Here is a 16,018-nt window from a genome sequence, read left to right on the forward strand (position 1 = left end):
ATGGAGTTAGTCAATGTTGCTTCTCAACGACTCTTTTTACAATCTAAGGATATTAGTATAGCTACCGCAAAGTACCTATCTATTTTACAGGCTATACATCGTAAGTCTTACATTTATGGTGTAAGATCAATTTAAGTTTAAGACAGTTGATTGTATCGAAAAGCTACAATGTACGGATAATAAAATAAATATATTCTATGTGTGTGTGTGTGTGCATATTATTTTATATTATTATTATGTTATACGTATATTATATATATATATATATATATATGTATAGTAATATTAGTGAATCATCAAGTGACAAGTTGTAGCTACTTCTTATACAAACACTTTACTATTTTATAATTTTTCCCGTATTTTGTAAAGTTCATTTGTAGAATTTTCCACACTGTCTGAGCAAACTTGTTATGCAAAATATTCGTATAAAAGGCGTTAGTCGAATTATTATTATTGTATTATTATATTACATTTTGTAACCATAATGTAAAAGGTTACTAAGGATTTTGTTTTGCCTTCCATTTTATATTGAGAAAGGTACTGACATTATATTTAAAAAAGTAATATCTAACAAACGTCATTGATCAAATCGACACATTTCGACGCGAATTTAATAAAACTTCAAAATACCGTTCAATGTCATTCGATATGAAGAAAACCGGAACAGTATTCTTACGCCTTCCACTAAACGAGATACTAGTCCGAAGAATTGCCTATTTTCATGCGGAATATTCTGAAACCTCTTAAATCCATTAGAAGGAACAACAAGAAAGAGCAAACACGATCAAACTCATTACTAAATCCAGCGAATTCCCTGGGACCCGGCTAACGATAAAAACCAACGAGACCATCATTTCTAACTTCTTCATTTTACGAGGGTCGCGATCGAACCGCAAACAGTACGAACGAAAAATTAAATAAACGTCTCGCGATTATTGCAAAGGAGCACGCGGCTGAATCTACCACGCTTCCATTGTTCGTGCAAATATCGAAGGCTAAAAGTTGAAAGCAGATGGAAAATGGCAGAGGGAACAGATAGAATTTATTGAGCCGTTCGTTTTACCGATGGAAGCCACCGATCGCTGAAAAAAATAATGTCGTTACGATGGTATACGGTTGTTCGCATGTACCCGTGGCCGAATTATCATTATTGTGAGCGACGCTGTTTAAACATGCCGTATCAATTTGTATCGACGATGTTTACTTCTATCGTTGCTCGCAATCGATCACTGCACATAGATGTATAGATACATATAGGCTGCGTCCGAAAGTTATGTACACGAGATAATTGTCGATAAAAAGGTAAGAAGGAAATGTAGAATAGAGTTTTCTCATATGATGCTCTGTTCTAAAGGAAATCGAGTTTGAAAATTCGTCGAGTATACTTGAACTTGGCAAATTACCGAGTGGATATGATCCGACAATTAGTAACAATAAACAAACGATAGGAGGTTATTCAATATGCGCGAAAATGAGGCGAAAATGTGCAATTCAGTTTTTCCGTTCAATGCTTCATTTTCAAGAAAAATGGAGTTTGAACATGTCTATTTAGAAATTGGCAGGCCTACGAGAAATTTCGAAATTTATTTTTTTGGAAATAAAGCGTCTTATGAACAAACTTCATTCTATATTTTTGACTTATTTTCACACGTAGAATCACCTCTTGTCAATTATTTACTCCCGTTTAGTGTACGAAATTAACCATGTTCAAGTATACACGATACATTTTTATACTCGAGTTTCTCAAAAAAACGAAACATCGTATGACAAAATTCTATTCTATATTTTCTTCGTACTTTTACATAATTCACCTTATGTCCGCTCGTGTATTACTTTCGAACACATACCCCTCGTACAAAATTGAACAGACATACATGTAAATACACATACTTATATATGGAAGAGGGGAAGAGCAATAGGGTGGGGCAAGGGAAACGCATCGACCATTTTCTGTCAAACGATTCGCCGAAACTGTCAGTTTTTTCGACTCGCGTGGACCGTCCAAATTCACGTGATGCTCGTGACAATCGCGAAGAATTATCGGCTTCGCGGTATCAAAACTCGAAATCGCCATGGAAGTCGCAAGATTCCACAAATACTACAGATCCTATAATTCTGGTCCTCAATGGCTGGTCCGTAGACATTTATGCGTATCTTTTTTGTCGAAAGTCGCATTGGCGAATAAGAAAGTGGAGTGACATAAAATACGAGAGAGATAACCCCGTTTCAAATGAAAATGATTCTTTTTGGTTTCAGTTATACCAGTATCTGCTGGCGGATACTAAGCTGAGGCTCATGTTTAATTTGGGTCCGCAATGCGGGATCGTTACGTTCGTTACCTTGCTCATGATGTTCATCGTCATTGTCTGTTCACTTGTGGTGAGTCGGATTTTTGCTCATTTTTATGACAACGGTTCTTTTCGCGAGACAATCGGACAAAAAATTTAATACGTTGATTACCAGCCACAACATTGGAATACTGTCAGTTATTTCAGCAGGATAATGTTACATTGTTGTATGGTAATACATTATTAGATCGTTATATTAATAATAATGTAACGCATTGTTATATTGTACTATACGACGTGTGCACAAAAGAAACAAGACTGCGCCTGTAACTATTTTTATTAAACAAATTCAGAAGATTAACTAGGATCATCTTCGAAGTAGTTCCCTTTCGAGTTGAGACAACCACATATGATTGTCCCAGCGTTCAAGACAATTCAGTTCGAGACAATTCCGTTGAAAATCCCTTCCGTTGCTTTCGCTTTCGCACTTTCTAACGACAAAAACTGGGTTAATTTGATGAAGTGGTTCAAAGGCACGAACTCGAGACATACAATCTTTATCGTAAGGCTTGGTCAATAATTGAAAAGATGTCGTTGAAAATTTTTCCAGCTTAGCAAAAAAACTTAATATTTATCTGCTGTTCGCTTTTCCTGTCCAACATTTTTCGACCGAGCGGAAAACACAATAATTGAAGACGCATCCATTTGTATCGATTGTGAGTGTAACGATCGAGCTAATCTTTGCAACACTGTCGCTACACAAAACATCTTTGATAGTCGTTCCTTTATCTTTCCCCTGCCACGCTTCATCCCCGAGCTATAAGTGCAGTCCAGTGCTTTCTGTGTCGCACCTCACAATATTGTTATGGTAATATTTGAAAGTATTACAAATTTTACGAATATGTTTCTTTAGCTTAAGCTCTTTAATTAATTCCGAGATTAATCTACATGACGTTACTAACAAGTATAATGTCAGTCGCCGATGACCGTGGCACTCGACGTGTTAATATTATAACGACCGGCGACGCCACACTAGGCGTCATATGAGTTTAACTGTCAGTATTAACTACTATAAAATTATACAAGTATATTTATTTATTTATAGACCTCCAAATTTTGTATGATATTAATCTTTTAACTTTTCAACCGTTCCAAGTTATTGAATTTTTTCTACAAACGTAACATAACAAATGTAAAACATAAAATGTATATATTTACATATTTTATACATTCTCCGCGTGAAAGTTATACACGAACCTGAGTCGTTAGTGGCCTTAATAACGTAACGTGATGTATAAGAGCAAGTGTTCCGCAAAAATGTATCTAAGATGAACATATAAAAATATACGATATTATTTATGAATCTTAACTTTTCTCATTTTTATATTTATCATATTATTAAACTTTTAAGTCTAACTGCCTGAAGATATATTTACAAAACTATTTTGTAACTATCTGACAAATTAACCGTGTTGTCGAGTTAACATTGTTAAAAATGAAAAGAGCCAAAAGCTGTAAATGGATTAAGATTGTATTTTATGACAACGTATCTTGCAGGTTAGCTCGTGATTTAACGCCTCGTTGCATTACAATTGTTCTGTTAAATCGTGGTCGGTTAATTCGTCTGGATGAACGGAAGGCAGACAGATCGATAACAGTCGAGAAAGTATCGTAGTATCGTCGACAAGATGTCTCGCAATTACGAGTGTTCGTTTGCATCGTTTCCTCTTTTCTTCCTCTTTCTCTCTCTCTCTCTCTCTCTCTCTCTCTCTCCCTTTCTTCCTTTCTTTCTCATTCTTTCTCTGCGGTGTTCTGATTAGCGGAAAGATCGAAAGTTTTTATCGGCGTTGAACGGCGAGAAAGGTTAATTTGATCAAGCACGAAGTTGTAAGCACGTCGAGCATGTTCGACTTTATTTAGCACACTTTCATATTGAGATTCGAAATATTCTTCATTTCTTTAAGCAGCATTCCAACTTAAACTTTTAAGAGATGAATTTCTGTTCAATAATTTCGTTAATGATCTCATTATTATAAACGTATCCCTATATTATTAAACGAAGATTAAAAATTTTACTTTATATTATTCTGTAGCTTTAATGTCTTCTTAAATCTTATCGTGTTATATATTGTAATATTACACGACAACAATAAATAACTCAATTATTGTAATCGTCAATTCCTAAAATAGGAAACTAAGAAGATGATATCCTGACTTGATTATTTTAATTAAAATATCAAGCAATAATCTTTATATAGATCAGAGAGACGATAACAGAATGACATTCGATAAATGAAATATCATGTAACCTGAGAGATTACATATCTATGGTTGCTGCAAAAATAGAACTTTACAAATTGTAGAACAACTTTATCTTTTACAAATTTTCAAATTATAATATAAAAATCTGAAAATAGAATGTTTAGACGACGAATGATTTCGTCTTGACGAAATTAATTTGATGTTTAACTTTTGCGTGATTTATATATGTTACGAAAATACGCCAGTCTTCCGATAGATCTAATAATATTCTACATATTTAAAGACACCAAGTTATTCATTTTCATGTATCGATCCCAGGGTGCAAAAGCGATCGTCTCGAATCAAAAAGTCTTCCTGGAATTACAAAAAGAAGCGGACAAGGTACGGCGAATAACAACATGTTGAATTCATTTTGAAACGAAGTGTCACTATATTGGGCGTTTCATTTTTCGAAAAAATGTTCCAAATAAAACGGGGCCGTCTTGTGATAAACACCAGATTTGTCTATATGGGTGGCATTTGTCGAGATCTCAGCATAACTTCTGTTTCCTTAAATGAAACTATAGAATTTTTTATACGTGTCTCGATTTAGTTTTTAGTCCTCTGTAAAGAAGTATCAAAGTACTTTTATCTGAAAATGCGTAGTTTAAAAGATGTTTCAATGTTAATTTCATCAAACTGAGAAAAAGAAACAAGGAAAACATAAACGCAAAAGCTTTGCGTTATCTTTTCTTGTCTTTCATACGATAAGTTTTACAAGATTAAATTTAAAATATCTTTTGAACTAAACACATTTCCACCCAATTACCTTGTACCTTCTTCTAAAGAATTACAAACTGCATCGAGTGGTGTACAAAAAAATGTATAGTTCTATTTAAAAAACACAAAGGATATATCGAAATTTCGAAAGAACGTCCAAATAGATAAGATTTGCGAGGATCATAAGATGCTTCCCTCGAAACAAGAGCTTTATTTGTATAATTAATAATGGTAAATTTATCGAGTATGCTTTATTTAAGATGCTTTTTAGAACAACGTATAATTCAGCAGATAGTTGCGTGAATTGATTAAAATGGGACACCCAATCTATATACATATAATCGTGTTTAATTTACAGAAAATTCCGCGGAAGAAAAGCATGGCGGACATCAGACCGATCTACAATTGCATTCATAAGCACGTAAGTTTGTTTCGGGTCGGTGCATCATGCCGAAAGTGCATTTCGTTGTTTTGCCTTCGTATAGCTTCGAAGTGTTGGTCGGCACGCGGACAACAATACGTTTACGGTAAATGGTAAATTGCTTTCTGATTTCCAGTTGCAGCAGACCGATGTGTTCCAGGAGAAGACGAAGAAAATGGTAGGTTGTTCTACACTCGAATAAATTTCTCCCCTCTTTAGAGTTACGCGACTTAAGCCCTCTGTATTTCGACAGCTCTGCAAGGAACGCCTGGAGTTGGAGATTCTGAGCAGCAGAATAAACTGTATCAACAAACTGTTGAAACCTGAGGTAAGACGTTTAAAAATCCGCCTGTTGCAGAATAAGACATGAAACAAGGCAAATCGTGTTTTGCTTACAAACAAAATACGATTTGTCGAATATAATAGTTACGAAAAATATTCGCACACTATTGTATTTATCATAACATTTACGAACTAATTAATTAGATTCAAGTGTATTAAATTTCGTATAATTCAATCGCAATTTCATATGAATACAAAAATTTGATGCCGTGAAAATGAAATGTAGCAGCTGAGGAAAAGAATGGGAGATAACAATGTGTGCCAATACTTTTTGTAGACACTGCGATACGAAATAATAATATTTAATACGTTAGTACGCATTTTGTCCAGTTTGTGCAAAGGAAAACGTATGTCACAAAGAAACGTAAATGCGAAAACATATAATATACCTTGTATTAGTTGCATCATATGAAATATCACATTTTTAATGAGCTGTGTTTTACTGAATTCTACGGAATATTCGTTTATGTATATAAAAGCTAAACAATTAAAATTATATTCGAGATAAAAGTTTCTTAGGTTTCGAATGATTGTAAATTATAACTTTATAATTCGAGGTCTTTTGTTTCTTTCATTGTCAAATAATTAAATATGTGTAGTTTATTTTAACGGCTACTCACTTAATCTCAAAATACTTCTTTCTTCTGCTATTGATACGATACAATCTGTTTTATTCAAAAATAATTTATAATCTGAAAAATTTTATAAATATTCGCGGATATTATCTGAAAGAATTAAAATTTGATCTAAATTTCGCATTTTACTCTTAACACACTTTTATTCCATTTTTTCCTTATCTTTTTTATCTTCTGTTCTTCTTGTTTAATTTACGAGATAAAAAGTTGCTATTGGAATTTTCTAATTAATATTAAATATATGAGTCGAACGGGATATGTAATAGAGGGATGCTCTACGCTTATTATACGCTTATTAATATTTTAAGAAGAGAGTGCATGTAACCATTAGAAAATCGTGAAAATCTCGCAACTTCATAAAAGAGTATGAATTAATCGTTTAGATTACTTAGATACTTTTGATGTGAAATTTTTTATATAATTTTCTTACGAAATTTGAATCTATCTAAAAGAGTCATTAACAATTCAAAAAATAGGATGGGATTCCTGCTATCTATTCTTCATGTACGTAGACATTGTTAATTAAATGAAAGATTCACCATTTCATTACTTCAAAGTAGTTTGATATTCATTCACGCCGCGACTGGAACGTGTGAAATCACCTATCGACTTAATAACGTATAGCTGCAGGTTGAATAGAACATATATCGTTTAATTAGCATTTAATTCCTATAATTTACATTCAATGTTCTCTTTTGACGTTTGAATATTTTGCTATCAGACAAGTACTATTATTGATTCCATATAATGGTATAAGTATTACCATGTTATGATAAATAAATTTACTGTAATATTACAAGAATATAAAAATAAAAAGGTAACTATAAAAAGTATATGCAAAAGGTAGATATAAAACGAGTTTAAGGCATAATATTAATTAAGCAAGCAACAGGCAGGATACTTGGGAAAAAGTACTTACATCCTTATGCGTATAGATGTAACAGAAAGACAAATTTATTTAATGCTAACGATTGATATTAAATATCACGTGCAATATAGTGTCTTTAGGTTATATACCAGCAAAATAATTTAGTAAAATGATGGCATATTTGAGTAAAGCAGCAGTGAAACATCAAATTCTATTCTTTTCTTCGCTTTATGAACAATTCGCTACTAAAAGATTCACAAGTTCTCTGGGTCATCAGTTGGTTATATATGATAGTCAGCGAAACTGAAACTTCCATCGAACAAATAGAGATATTCTTTGCAAAAATTGTTCAAATAAAATGGATACGAATAAAGACGAAACTGTCAAAAAATTCAGTACAAGTGGAATTTTCCTCCGATTAAATTTGCCAACGTAATTTTCCTACTCTTCCAGTTTAAAGCTCTGCCAAAACGCTTACTTACCGCTGGGCACGGACCGTGTTGAAAAGTCAAGTAAAATTTCAAAAAAATGTACCCACTCTTATTCCGACCGGGCGAGTAATTATTAAACCCAGTTGGCTCATAAAATTCTATTTTACGTGTTTTACAAACGTCTCGTACGGTCGCTAAACTTCGAACTTTACAAAGAATATCGCACCACTGTGACTTTCAAGTGTAGCCAGAGAAGCGCTAACAACCACATACCCGAAACCAATTGACCGACGCAAAAATAGAATCAAACTCGCCTTTCAACCTATATCTCGAACTTTCGTGGCCCCACGAATTTCCTTTACGATCTGTCTTTCCCTTAAACGATTGAACGTGTTACGAGACTTCTCGAGGAAACACAAAATCGAACGAACGCAGAAAAGCTTCTGATCACACCTCAGAATGTACAAAAATTATAAATAGTCCGACTATAGACAAAAGCAATATCTTGTTATACATACAATTATTAAAAATAGATCCAACAGATTAGAGGAAATAGAAATTTTTCAAAATTCTTTAGAGGAAAGTTTCCGAATCGGCTTTGTAAAGAAATTCTTTGCTATGTTTTAAAAAAGAATTTTCTAGCTGAACTATGATAAGTCATTCTTAAAATACATAGAACGTTTCTAGGTTTTAACGAACCTCCTAGAATTTTTCATCTTTTTTATGTCATATTTTATCATCGAGATCTATACAGTAAGTTATTTTTCATTTGCTATCGTCATAACATAACCGATGATTCTAAAACCCGACAAAATTTGTACGTCAAATAGGTCAATATAATATATAGTTTTATATATATATAATACAACTATCACAAACAGTCTACTACTACTACTACTACTACTACTACTACTACTACTACTACTACTACTACTACTACTACTTCTACTTCTACTTCTACTACTACTACTAATTCTATAAAGTTTCCTTTATCAGCCGCTATTTATACAACTACTGTAAGATACCAGCTAATTCAAGGAATTAATACAACTATCAAAAGAGCTCTTAGGATGTTCCTCGCGAATCTCCTTTTTCATTTAACTTCTCGAGCGTCGTACAATGGGATTCTCCTTGCAATTACGTCAGCTATCCTTTCATCACATTTTTAACAATACGATGGCCACGCTAATAGACAGAATATATCACGCAGATAAGACGTATGATGTTCATTCAGCGGTCGCGTGACAACTTAACTTTGCTATTCAAGCTCGGCAGGTCGCGCGTTCAACGGAATTCGTCGCAAGAAACGAACGTCGGCCACCGTGCAGGGGTTGTAGAAGGTTGGAAAAAGCAAGATCTCACGGCGCGATAATACGCTAGCCGTACGAACGAGCCTGTGCTTTTCAAAATTAGATTAAAACGATTAAAAGCTGCCCGTAGCCCAGCTGCGACCAAAAGGGACGAAATGCGATTTTCATCTTGTTAATTAGGACGAACTCGCGGAAATTCGCGCGGTTTCAGATATACATCGCGCGAACTTAAAGTATATCACGCCGACGGGCGTTAAAAGTGTCTGAAAACTTTTCTGTCCACGCCAGACAACAACGAGAACGACGATCGCGACGACGACGAGACGGGATTTAACGTTTACAGTTGCGTTTCATCAGACAGAAATTGTACAGGGAAAAATGTATTTTAAAGACATGAACATTCGCTGGAGTTTCTATTTATGACTGTGATTGAAGATTTAAAGAGAACGTATTAGAGTTGTATTAAAGTTGAATTTTTTGTTGTACATGAGATATATAGTATCTATAGATAGTACATATCTTATTCTATCTGCCAATTTCTTTTTCCTGTTTTTCTGTTTCCGATTTAACACAAGCGAAAGTCAACAATTGTTGTGAATTGTGAATTGTGGCCTTATTTTATTTTTAAAAAGGGAAACAGAAAATATGTTGAGGAGGATATTCAATTTCTGTATTGTATAAGTGATATACCTTAAAAATATTTTTTTTTGCGTTTTAATAACTTTTATCAATTGAAATTTTTCTGCAGGCTCTATTATGCATTTATAGGGAATCTAAATTTAAATATGCAAAAGCGTATAGAATGAATATCCGCAATAAACTTCCTGTTATAGTATTTAAAGAGTGTAATGAATCTTCATTTAGGTTTCGCTTTTCTAGTTACGTGAAAGAACATACTTTATCTTGTTAATTAAATTTATAGAAAAGCTGGATTAGTAAGATGCAAATGAAATATAAATAAAACGATCGGTGTAAAATATAGAAACTAAAATATAGGCAGCAATTTGTAATTTTGCATTAATTGAATTTGTTACGAAACTGGAATGAGATATAATTCGAATTAACAAAGTGAGTAATGAGAAACGTAAAACTTGAAAAACAGAGAAAACGTTAAAGAGTTTATTGAATTTAGGATTGTCCTTAATATCTTTGCATTAGTTAAATCTATAAATAAATTGAAATAACAAGATGTAAACTAAAAGCTAACAAGGTAGTCAATGTAGAGCGTAGACGTTAAAGGAGTTGGGGGAAGTTGGAAAAATGTTTCGAAGAAATATAATTGAGTTGCACGGAATATTGACAAGCAGCATTAGTCTTTTCTTGTTTATTCTTCACATTCTAAATTTACTTTCAGCAAAAGAAATAAAATCTCGAAACATCAATTTCTACCCTGTAAGTCTTCGCAGAGAAGCTCCTCCACTGTTAGATAAAATCAAATTACCAAAAAAACCATTGCATTAATAAAATAATGTTATAAAATTCTATTGAATGATACAACTTCTTGAGATGAAAATTTCATTCTATTTGTAAAAACTCGATCGCTGTCAAACGTAACGAAAGCGTGAATTTAACCCTCGCTTACCTGTCCTTACTTAATCTTTCAAATTTCAAAAGTTAATTCCTGGATAACAATTGTCTGAAAGGAAACAATAATAGTACTTTGAAAAATTTCTATTCCGGTTGGTAATTTCTTCGGAAGATTTAAAAAGGAATATAATATGTTACATTATACGAAACTTCTGCCAAAATTAATAAACTCTAGCGAAGAAAAGCGATAACTAAAATTACCCATGCGAATTTCGTAATCGAAAGTACTGAAACTAAAATCGCTAAATAATTCAACTCGAAAGGATTAAATAAAAGCGATACCATGCCAAAAAGATTGTAGAAGACTCGTTAACTTGCTTCGTAGAAAGGAGAAAATTAAAATTATCTCGAGCTACCTAAAAATTCATTAATCCAGCTGCTATCGTTTCAAAAGAGATACTTCTGTTCAGAGAAATTCGCGTATGCATGTTTCAGGCGCAGACTGAATGGCGGCGGAGCAGGTTACGAAAAGTGTATTATCGTCCCATTAACTCGGCCGCGTCGAAGTAATAGCCGGCGGCGTAACAATATAATTAAGCAAATACAAATGCGTCCAATAAAGAACGTACAAATTGCATCGACTTATTACGCGCAGACGCGTTATGAGTTTGCGATGCTTGTGCATGTACCAACGGTGAAAACTTTTGCCACGTCTGATCGCCACGAGGGGCATATTAAAGCTTCGTGCTTGTTTTATAAACAGTATAACATTCTTTTATGTGCATTTAACACGAATCCGAAACATTGAAAATTATCGTGAAACATCTATAAATTATGCATCTATCGAAGTATAATATTCCGATAAGAATAATTTTCGATTAGTTTTAGTAGTATTTAGAAGTATCATAATTTTCTAGCGGTGCCACGTTGACACTGCCGTTACTTGTAATTGTGAATAATAAAAATTCCAAATTGTATCGAAATTTGACTTTTTACGATTTAAAAATTGCAAATATAAAACGTGGATTTTATAATAAAATGTATATAGAACTATACATACATATATGTACATGTGAAGAGTCCATAGGCAAAAGGGGAAATGTCAAGTTCTAGTATTCCTTAGAAAAGGAAAATTCATTTTTCAATATATAATAGTCACAACTTCATATTTTCATGGATGTTATATACATATAAATATATATATGTATAATATACATATATTCATAGACATTATATAGAAATAAAACATTATAATCCTCTGCATCATCTTCAACTTTCGCTTATAATTTTAAACAATATATGACACGTTAAACTGTGAAAAATGAAAAATACGCAGTACCCCCTAATTTCTTATAATTCATAATATTATTCAGAAAATTTTAATGCAAATTAATGCGACACACCCAGTGGTAAAGAGTACATACAACAGCATACGAAAAAATGTTAAACTCAAAATTCGGCAAAATTCGCATTCCCCCTTTTCCCTGTTGACTCTTGGCATGTATTCAAAGAAGAAGTGCGAAAAGCTTTCTGTTTTCGATTTATGAAAGACTGCGTAAAATTGGTCATGAATATGCAAGTTAAAAGAAGTTTCTTCTCTAGTTTTATTATTCCTAGCATTTTCTACGTATGTAAATATATAGGCTAAGTGTACAAAATAAATATTTTATGTACATATTGAAAATAAGGACTTTATTTGATAATTGACTATGGACTTTTGAATAATCAACTATAAAAATCAACTATTAAAAATTCAAGTAATTAACATTGTTTATATTTCATTAAAATATTCAATTGTAAGAAATTGTTCTCTCATTTACGTAACAATACCTGATAGTTTCTAATTTCTACAGTCGAAATGTCCCCAATTTAACCGTGCCTTAATTTCATTCTAAATTTAACCACGAATCAATACACACACGTACACTAATCATTCTCGTTTTCTTTGGTGAAAACAACTGTAGATTCAACAAACATTGTGCCGATTTTGAACAATCGATATCATTTCTTCAGCAGAATTTACAGAATCTGATCGATTTGATAAGTGAATCGAACAATTTTCTCATTTTTTCTCTCTTTTATAGAGCCCACAATCTACACGTTAGGAAACAATCGAGTAATTCTCGTGCTCCATTTAATTTGATTCTTTTGATTTTAATTTCTTTCTTTCTTTTTTCCTTCTTTTCTTTTTTACATTTTTCACTAGCACCAACTATATTTGTACTTGCAGGCTATAAATTAAGTTCATATTCAAATCTAAAGTACATGTACTTGACTTATATCTTTCGTGTATAGAGATTGCGATATATAAAATAGTTGAAAAACATTTTTAAGATATTTTATTTTCAAAAGATGAAAAGAAGAAGTTCCAATTAGTGAAAGAGAGAATCAATGGACAGTAGTAGAAAATTGAAAGATAATTGTGGAAGATGAAATTCAAAAGAAACCATGAAGGAATGTTTAAATATACGTATATGTATATCAATTATCTTAATATTAATATCGGAAAAATTCAAAATGCATCCAACTATTCTAAAAATCTCAATACTTTGGAAAACGGTAGCTTTACAGGTATTTCTCTTGGAATAAACATTGTTAAGTTTGATAATGAAAAATATTCATTGAAACGAAATTTTCGTTCGCAAACTATGCGAGACGCGAATAAAATTAATTGTTAACATACAAGTACAAATAATTGATTTAAAGATTTCCTTTTTTTCGAATTTCACTATTTCCGACAATTTCTTTCGACCGTATTTTTACTCTTCGTTAATTCCTTAACATTCCCCCGTTTTTCAACAGTAAGTGCGCACAATCGAATCTCTTGTCATCAATGTACAAGTATAAATCATACTTAAAGGTTTCCTTCGTTTCGAATCTCGCCATATTCTACAGCTTCTTCTCCATCCTACCAATTTTCGTCAAGTCCTTAAAACTCCTTCGTTCCTCAACGGAGAACACGAAATGCGAACAATCGAAACTTTGATCAGTAATGTACAAACACGGAACATCGTTAGCCGCGCGAATCAACTTCTACGTTCAGCAGCGTGCATAATTCATTCGCGCGTTTGACGTATGTAATAATAGAAACAATAGGACAACAGGCCACAGTAACGCGACAGCAATAACTCATTGCTGTCCCTGTGTGCATAACTCCTCGGCCCGGCTATCTTTTGAGACACACCATCGTTGTGCGTTGTTGATTAATCAAACCGAATAATCTGGTCGAACTGAATTCAAATAATACGCATCCCTCTTACTCCCTTCCTCTTCTTCCTACTCTGCCGACAATTTCGACCATCCTGGCGTAAACATTAATAACCAGCGACACAGAGAAGATAGGTAGTTAGTGTTCAGTGCTGCAATACGAAAGAAAATTGTTTAGGAAACTTCATACATTTCACTTGTAGATGGAATTTTTTAAAAGTAATGTTTATACATTTATGGGTGAAATATTGAGCAGCATAAAGAATTATTAATGGTTGACTAATGTAATTTTTATGTTACATTGCTATATAATTAAATAAAATGGAACGTTAAGAAAGGAAATCAGTCTCGATTTCGGTAGTAAAATAGACCACGTGTTATTACTTTTTGGAAAAAGAAAATAAATATTAATAATTGTGATTTTTAGTAATTTTAATGATAAAGACTTGCAAAATGTAATATTTTATTTAATTTCTCAATTTATATTTTGCACCGTACATGTTACAGATTTTTACGTGATTTTATTACAATTTTTTAATAACGTACTAATTCCTTCAGCAACAATATTAGTACCAATAATTAATAGTATTGATATTGTTTCATCGAACACCATTATTCGCTAATTCACTGAATCATTTTCTTTTCTACAACAAGTCGTCCATTTCCACCAAATATTAAATACCACCTTTGAAGGTCATCCGCAAAATTTCAAATTGCCGACTGTCTTAAGCCAAAGCTTCTTAAACCTTTTTAATTCGCGATCCTATTTTGTTCAGAAAATTTTACGCGAACTTGGTTATATACGTAAAAAGATACATAAAATAAATATACAAATAAAACATTAATTCATGATAAATCAAAGGAGTTTAATTTTAAACAATTCTTTATTATATTTATAATTGTATCACTTATCGCCACTTATTAGGATAAAACTAAATTTACATACCAACGAGGCAAACGTGCTTATTTGTTCTTGCATAAAGAATTAAATCTTGGGTGAATATTTGATACAATAGAACATCTTCAACGTTTTTCAGAGTTGACTGATATTTTGATTTTACAATCGTCAATTGTGAAGATGTTTTTACGATAGGCATGCAGTACAAAGTGTCATAAGTACTTTTAAGATCATTTTAGGAATTGTTGGAAATTCCGTTGAAAAATCCATTGAAGCAACTTTTTTAAAAAGCTGGTGTTTCATCCCTATGACGATTAATAACTTGATGAAAGGATCCTTTAATGACAGATGATCGGCATTTTTTATTTGACTGGTGCGTGGAAATCGCAAAAATTTTGACAGCCTCATAATTCTGTTACACGACCCCTTCACGGGATCGCGATCCATAGTTTAAGGACCCCTGTCCTAACCAATCTATTTTTCAATAACAACTATTTGTCAAAAAGTTCCCGGAGAATTACCTAAACTTCGACACTCAATTCGCTTTATTCTTTTCTGCACGCTTCTACAATCTGCGGTGTTCAACAAATATTCCTCTCTTTTGCTACAATATCAATTGCTTCCTTTGACTTTTGCATAGCTGCACAAAGGCGTATCATTCCATCAAAATGGCTAGCTCAATTTACTCTTCCCAACACGTATTCTTGTTGACAGCAACACAAATGGCAAGGAAAAAAAAATGTTGGAAGAAAGAAATAAGACGAGATAGTATCCACTCAGTTTAGATGAAATTATTGTTTAAATGTATTAAATGTTATCGCGTATTACTATTTATCATTCCTAACAAAATTACCGTGTCTCCGAATAATATGCAATACTTGTTTGCGTTTATCTGGCACATTATGCTTTGTTTACAGGACCGAACGAAAGTATTTCATAAAATCCGCTTGAAAAAGTGTCGCGATACGTGACCGGAAAAAAAACATCGGTGATTGACCGAAGCTTTAACCCCTTAAGCCTTGCGTATCGTTCTCGAATCGGGCGGCTTGACAAAGTCATGTTCGATCATT

General features: G+C 32.9%; 1 protein-coding gene across 1 annotated transcript; it reads left to right on the top strand.

The window, feature by feature from the left end:
* Positions 1-238: 238 nt before the first annotated feature.
* LOC100742388 lies at positions 239-12,479 on the top strand. The gene is made up of 7 exons (XM_033320744.1): positions 239-2,132; positions 2,257-2,358; positions 4,842-4,931; positions 5,668-5,730; positions 5,867-5,908; positions 5,984-6,058; positions 11,339-12,479. Exons 1-7 carry the CDS (start codon positions 2,073-2,075, stop codon positions 11,411-11,413), a joined length of 507 nt encoding a protein of 168 aa, XP_033176635.1. The 5' UTR covers positions 239-2,072; the 3' UTR covers positions 11,414-12,479.
* Positions 12,480-16,018: the final 3,539 nt, after the last annotated feature.

The sequence above is a fragment of the Bombus impatiens genome, unplaced genomic scaffold (assembly GCF_000188095.3).
Source record: "Bombus impatiens unplaced genomic scaffold, BIMP_2.2 scf_0343, whole genome shotgun sequence".
NCBI lineage: Eukaryota > Metazoa > Arthropoda > Insecta > Hymenoptera > Apidae > Bombus > Bombus impatiens.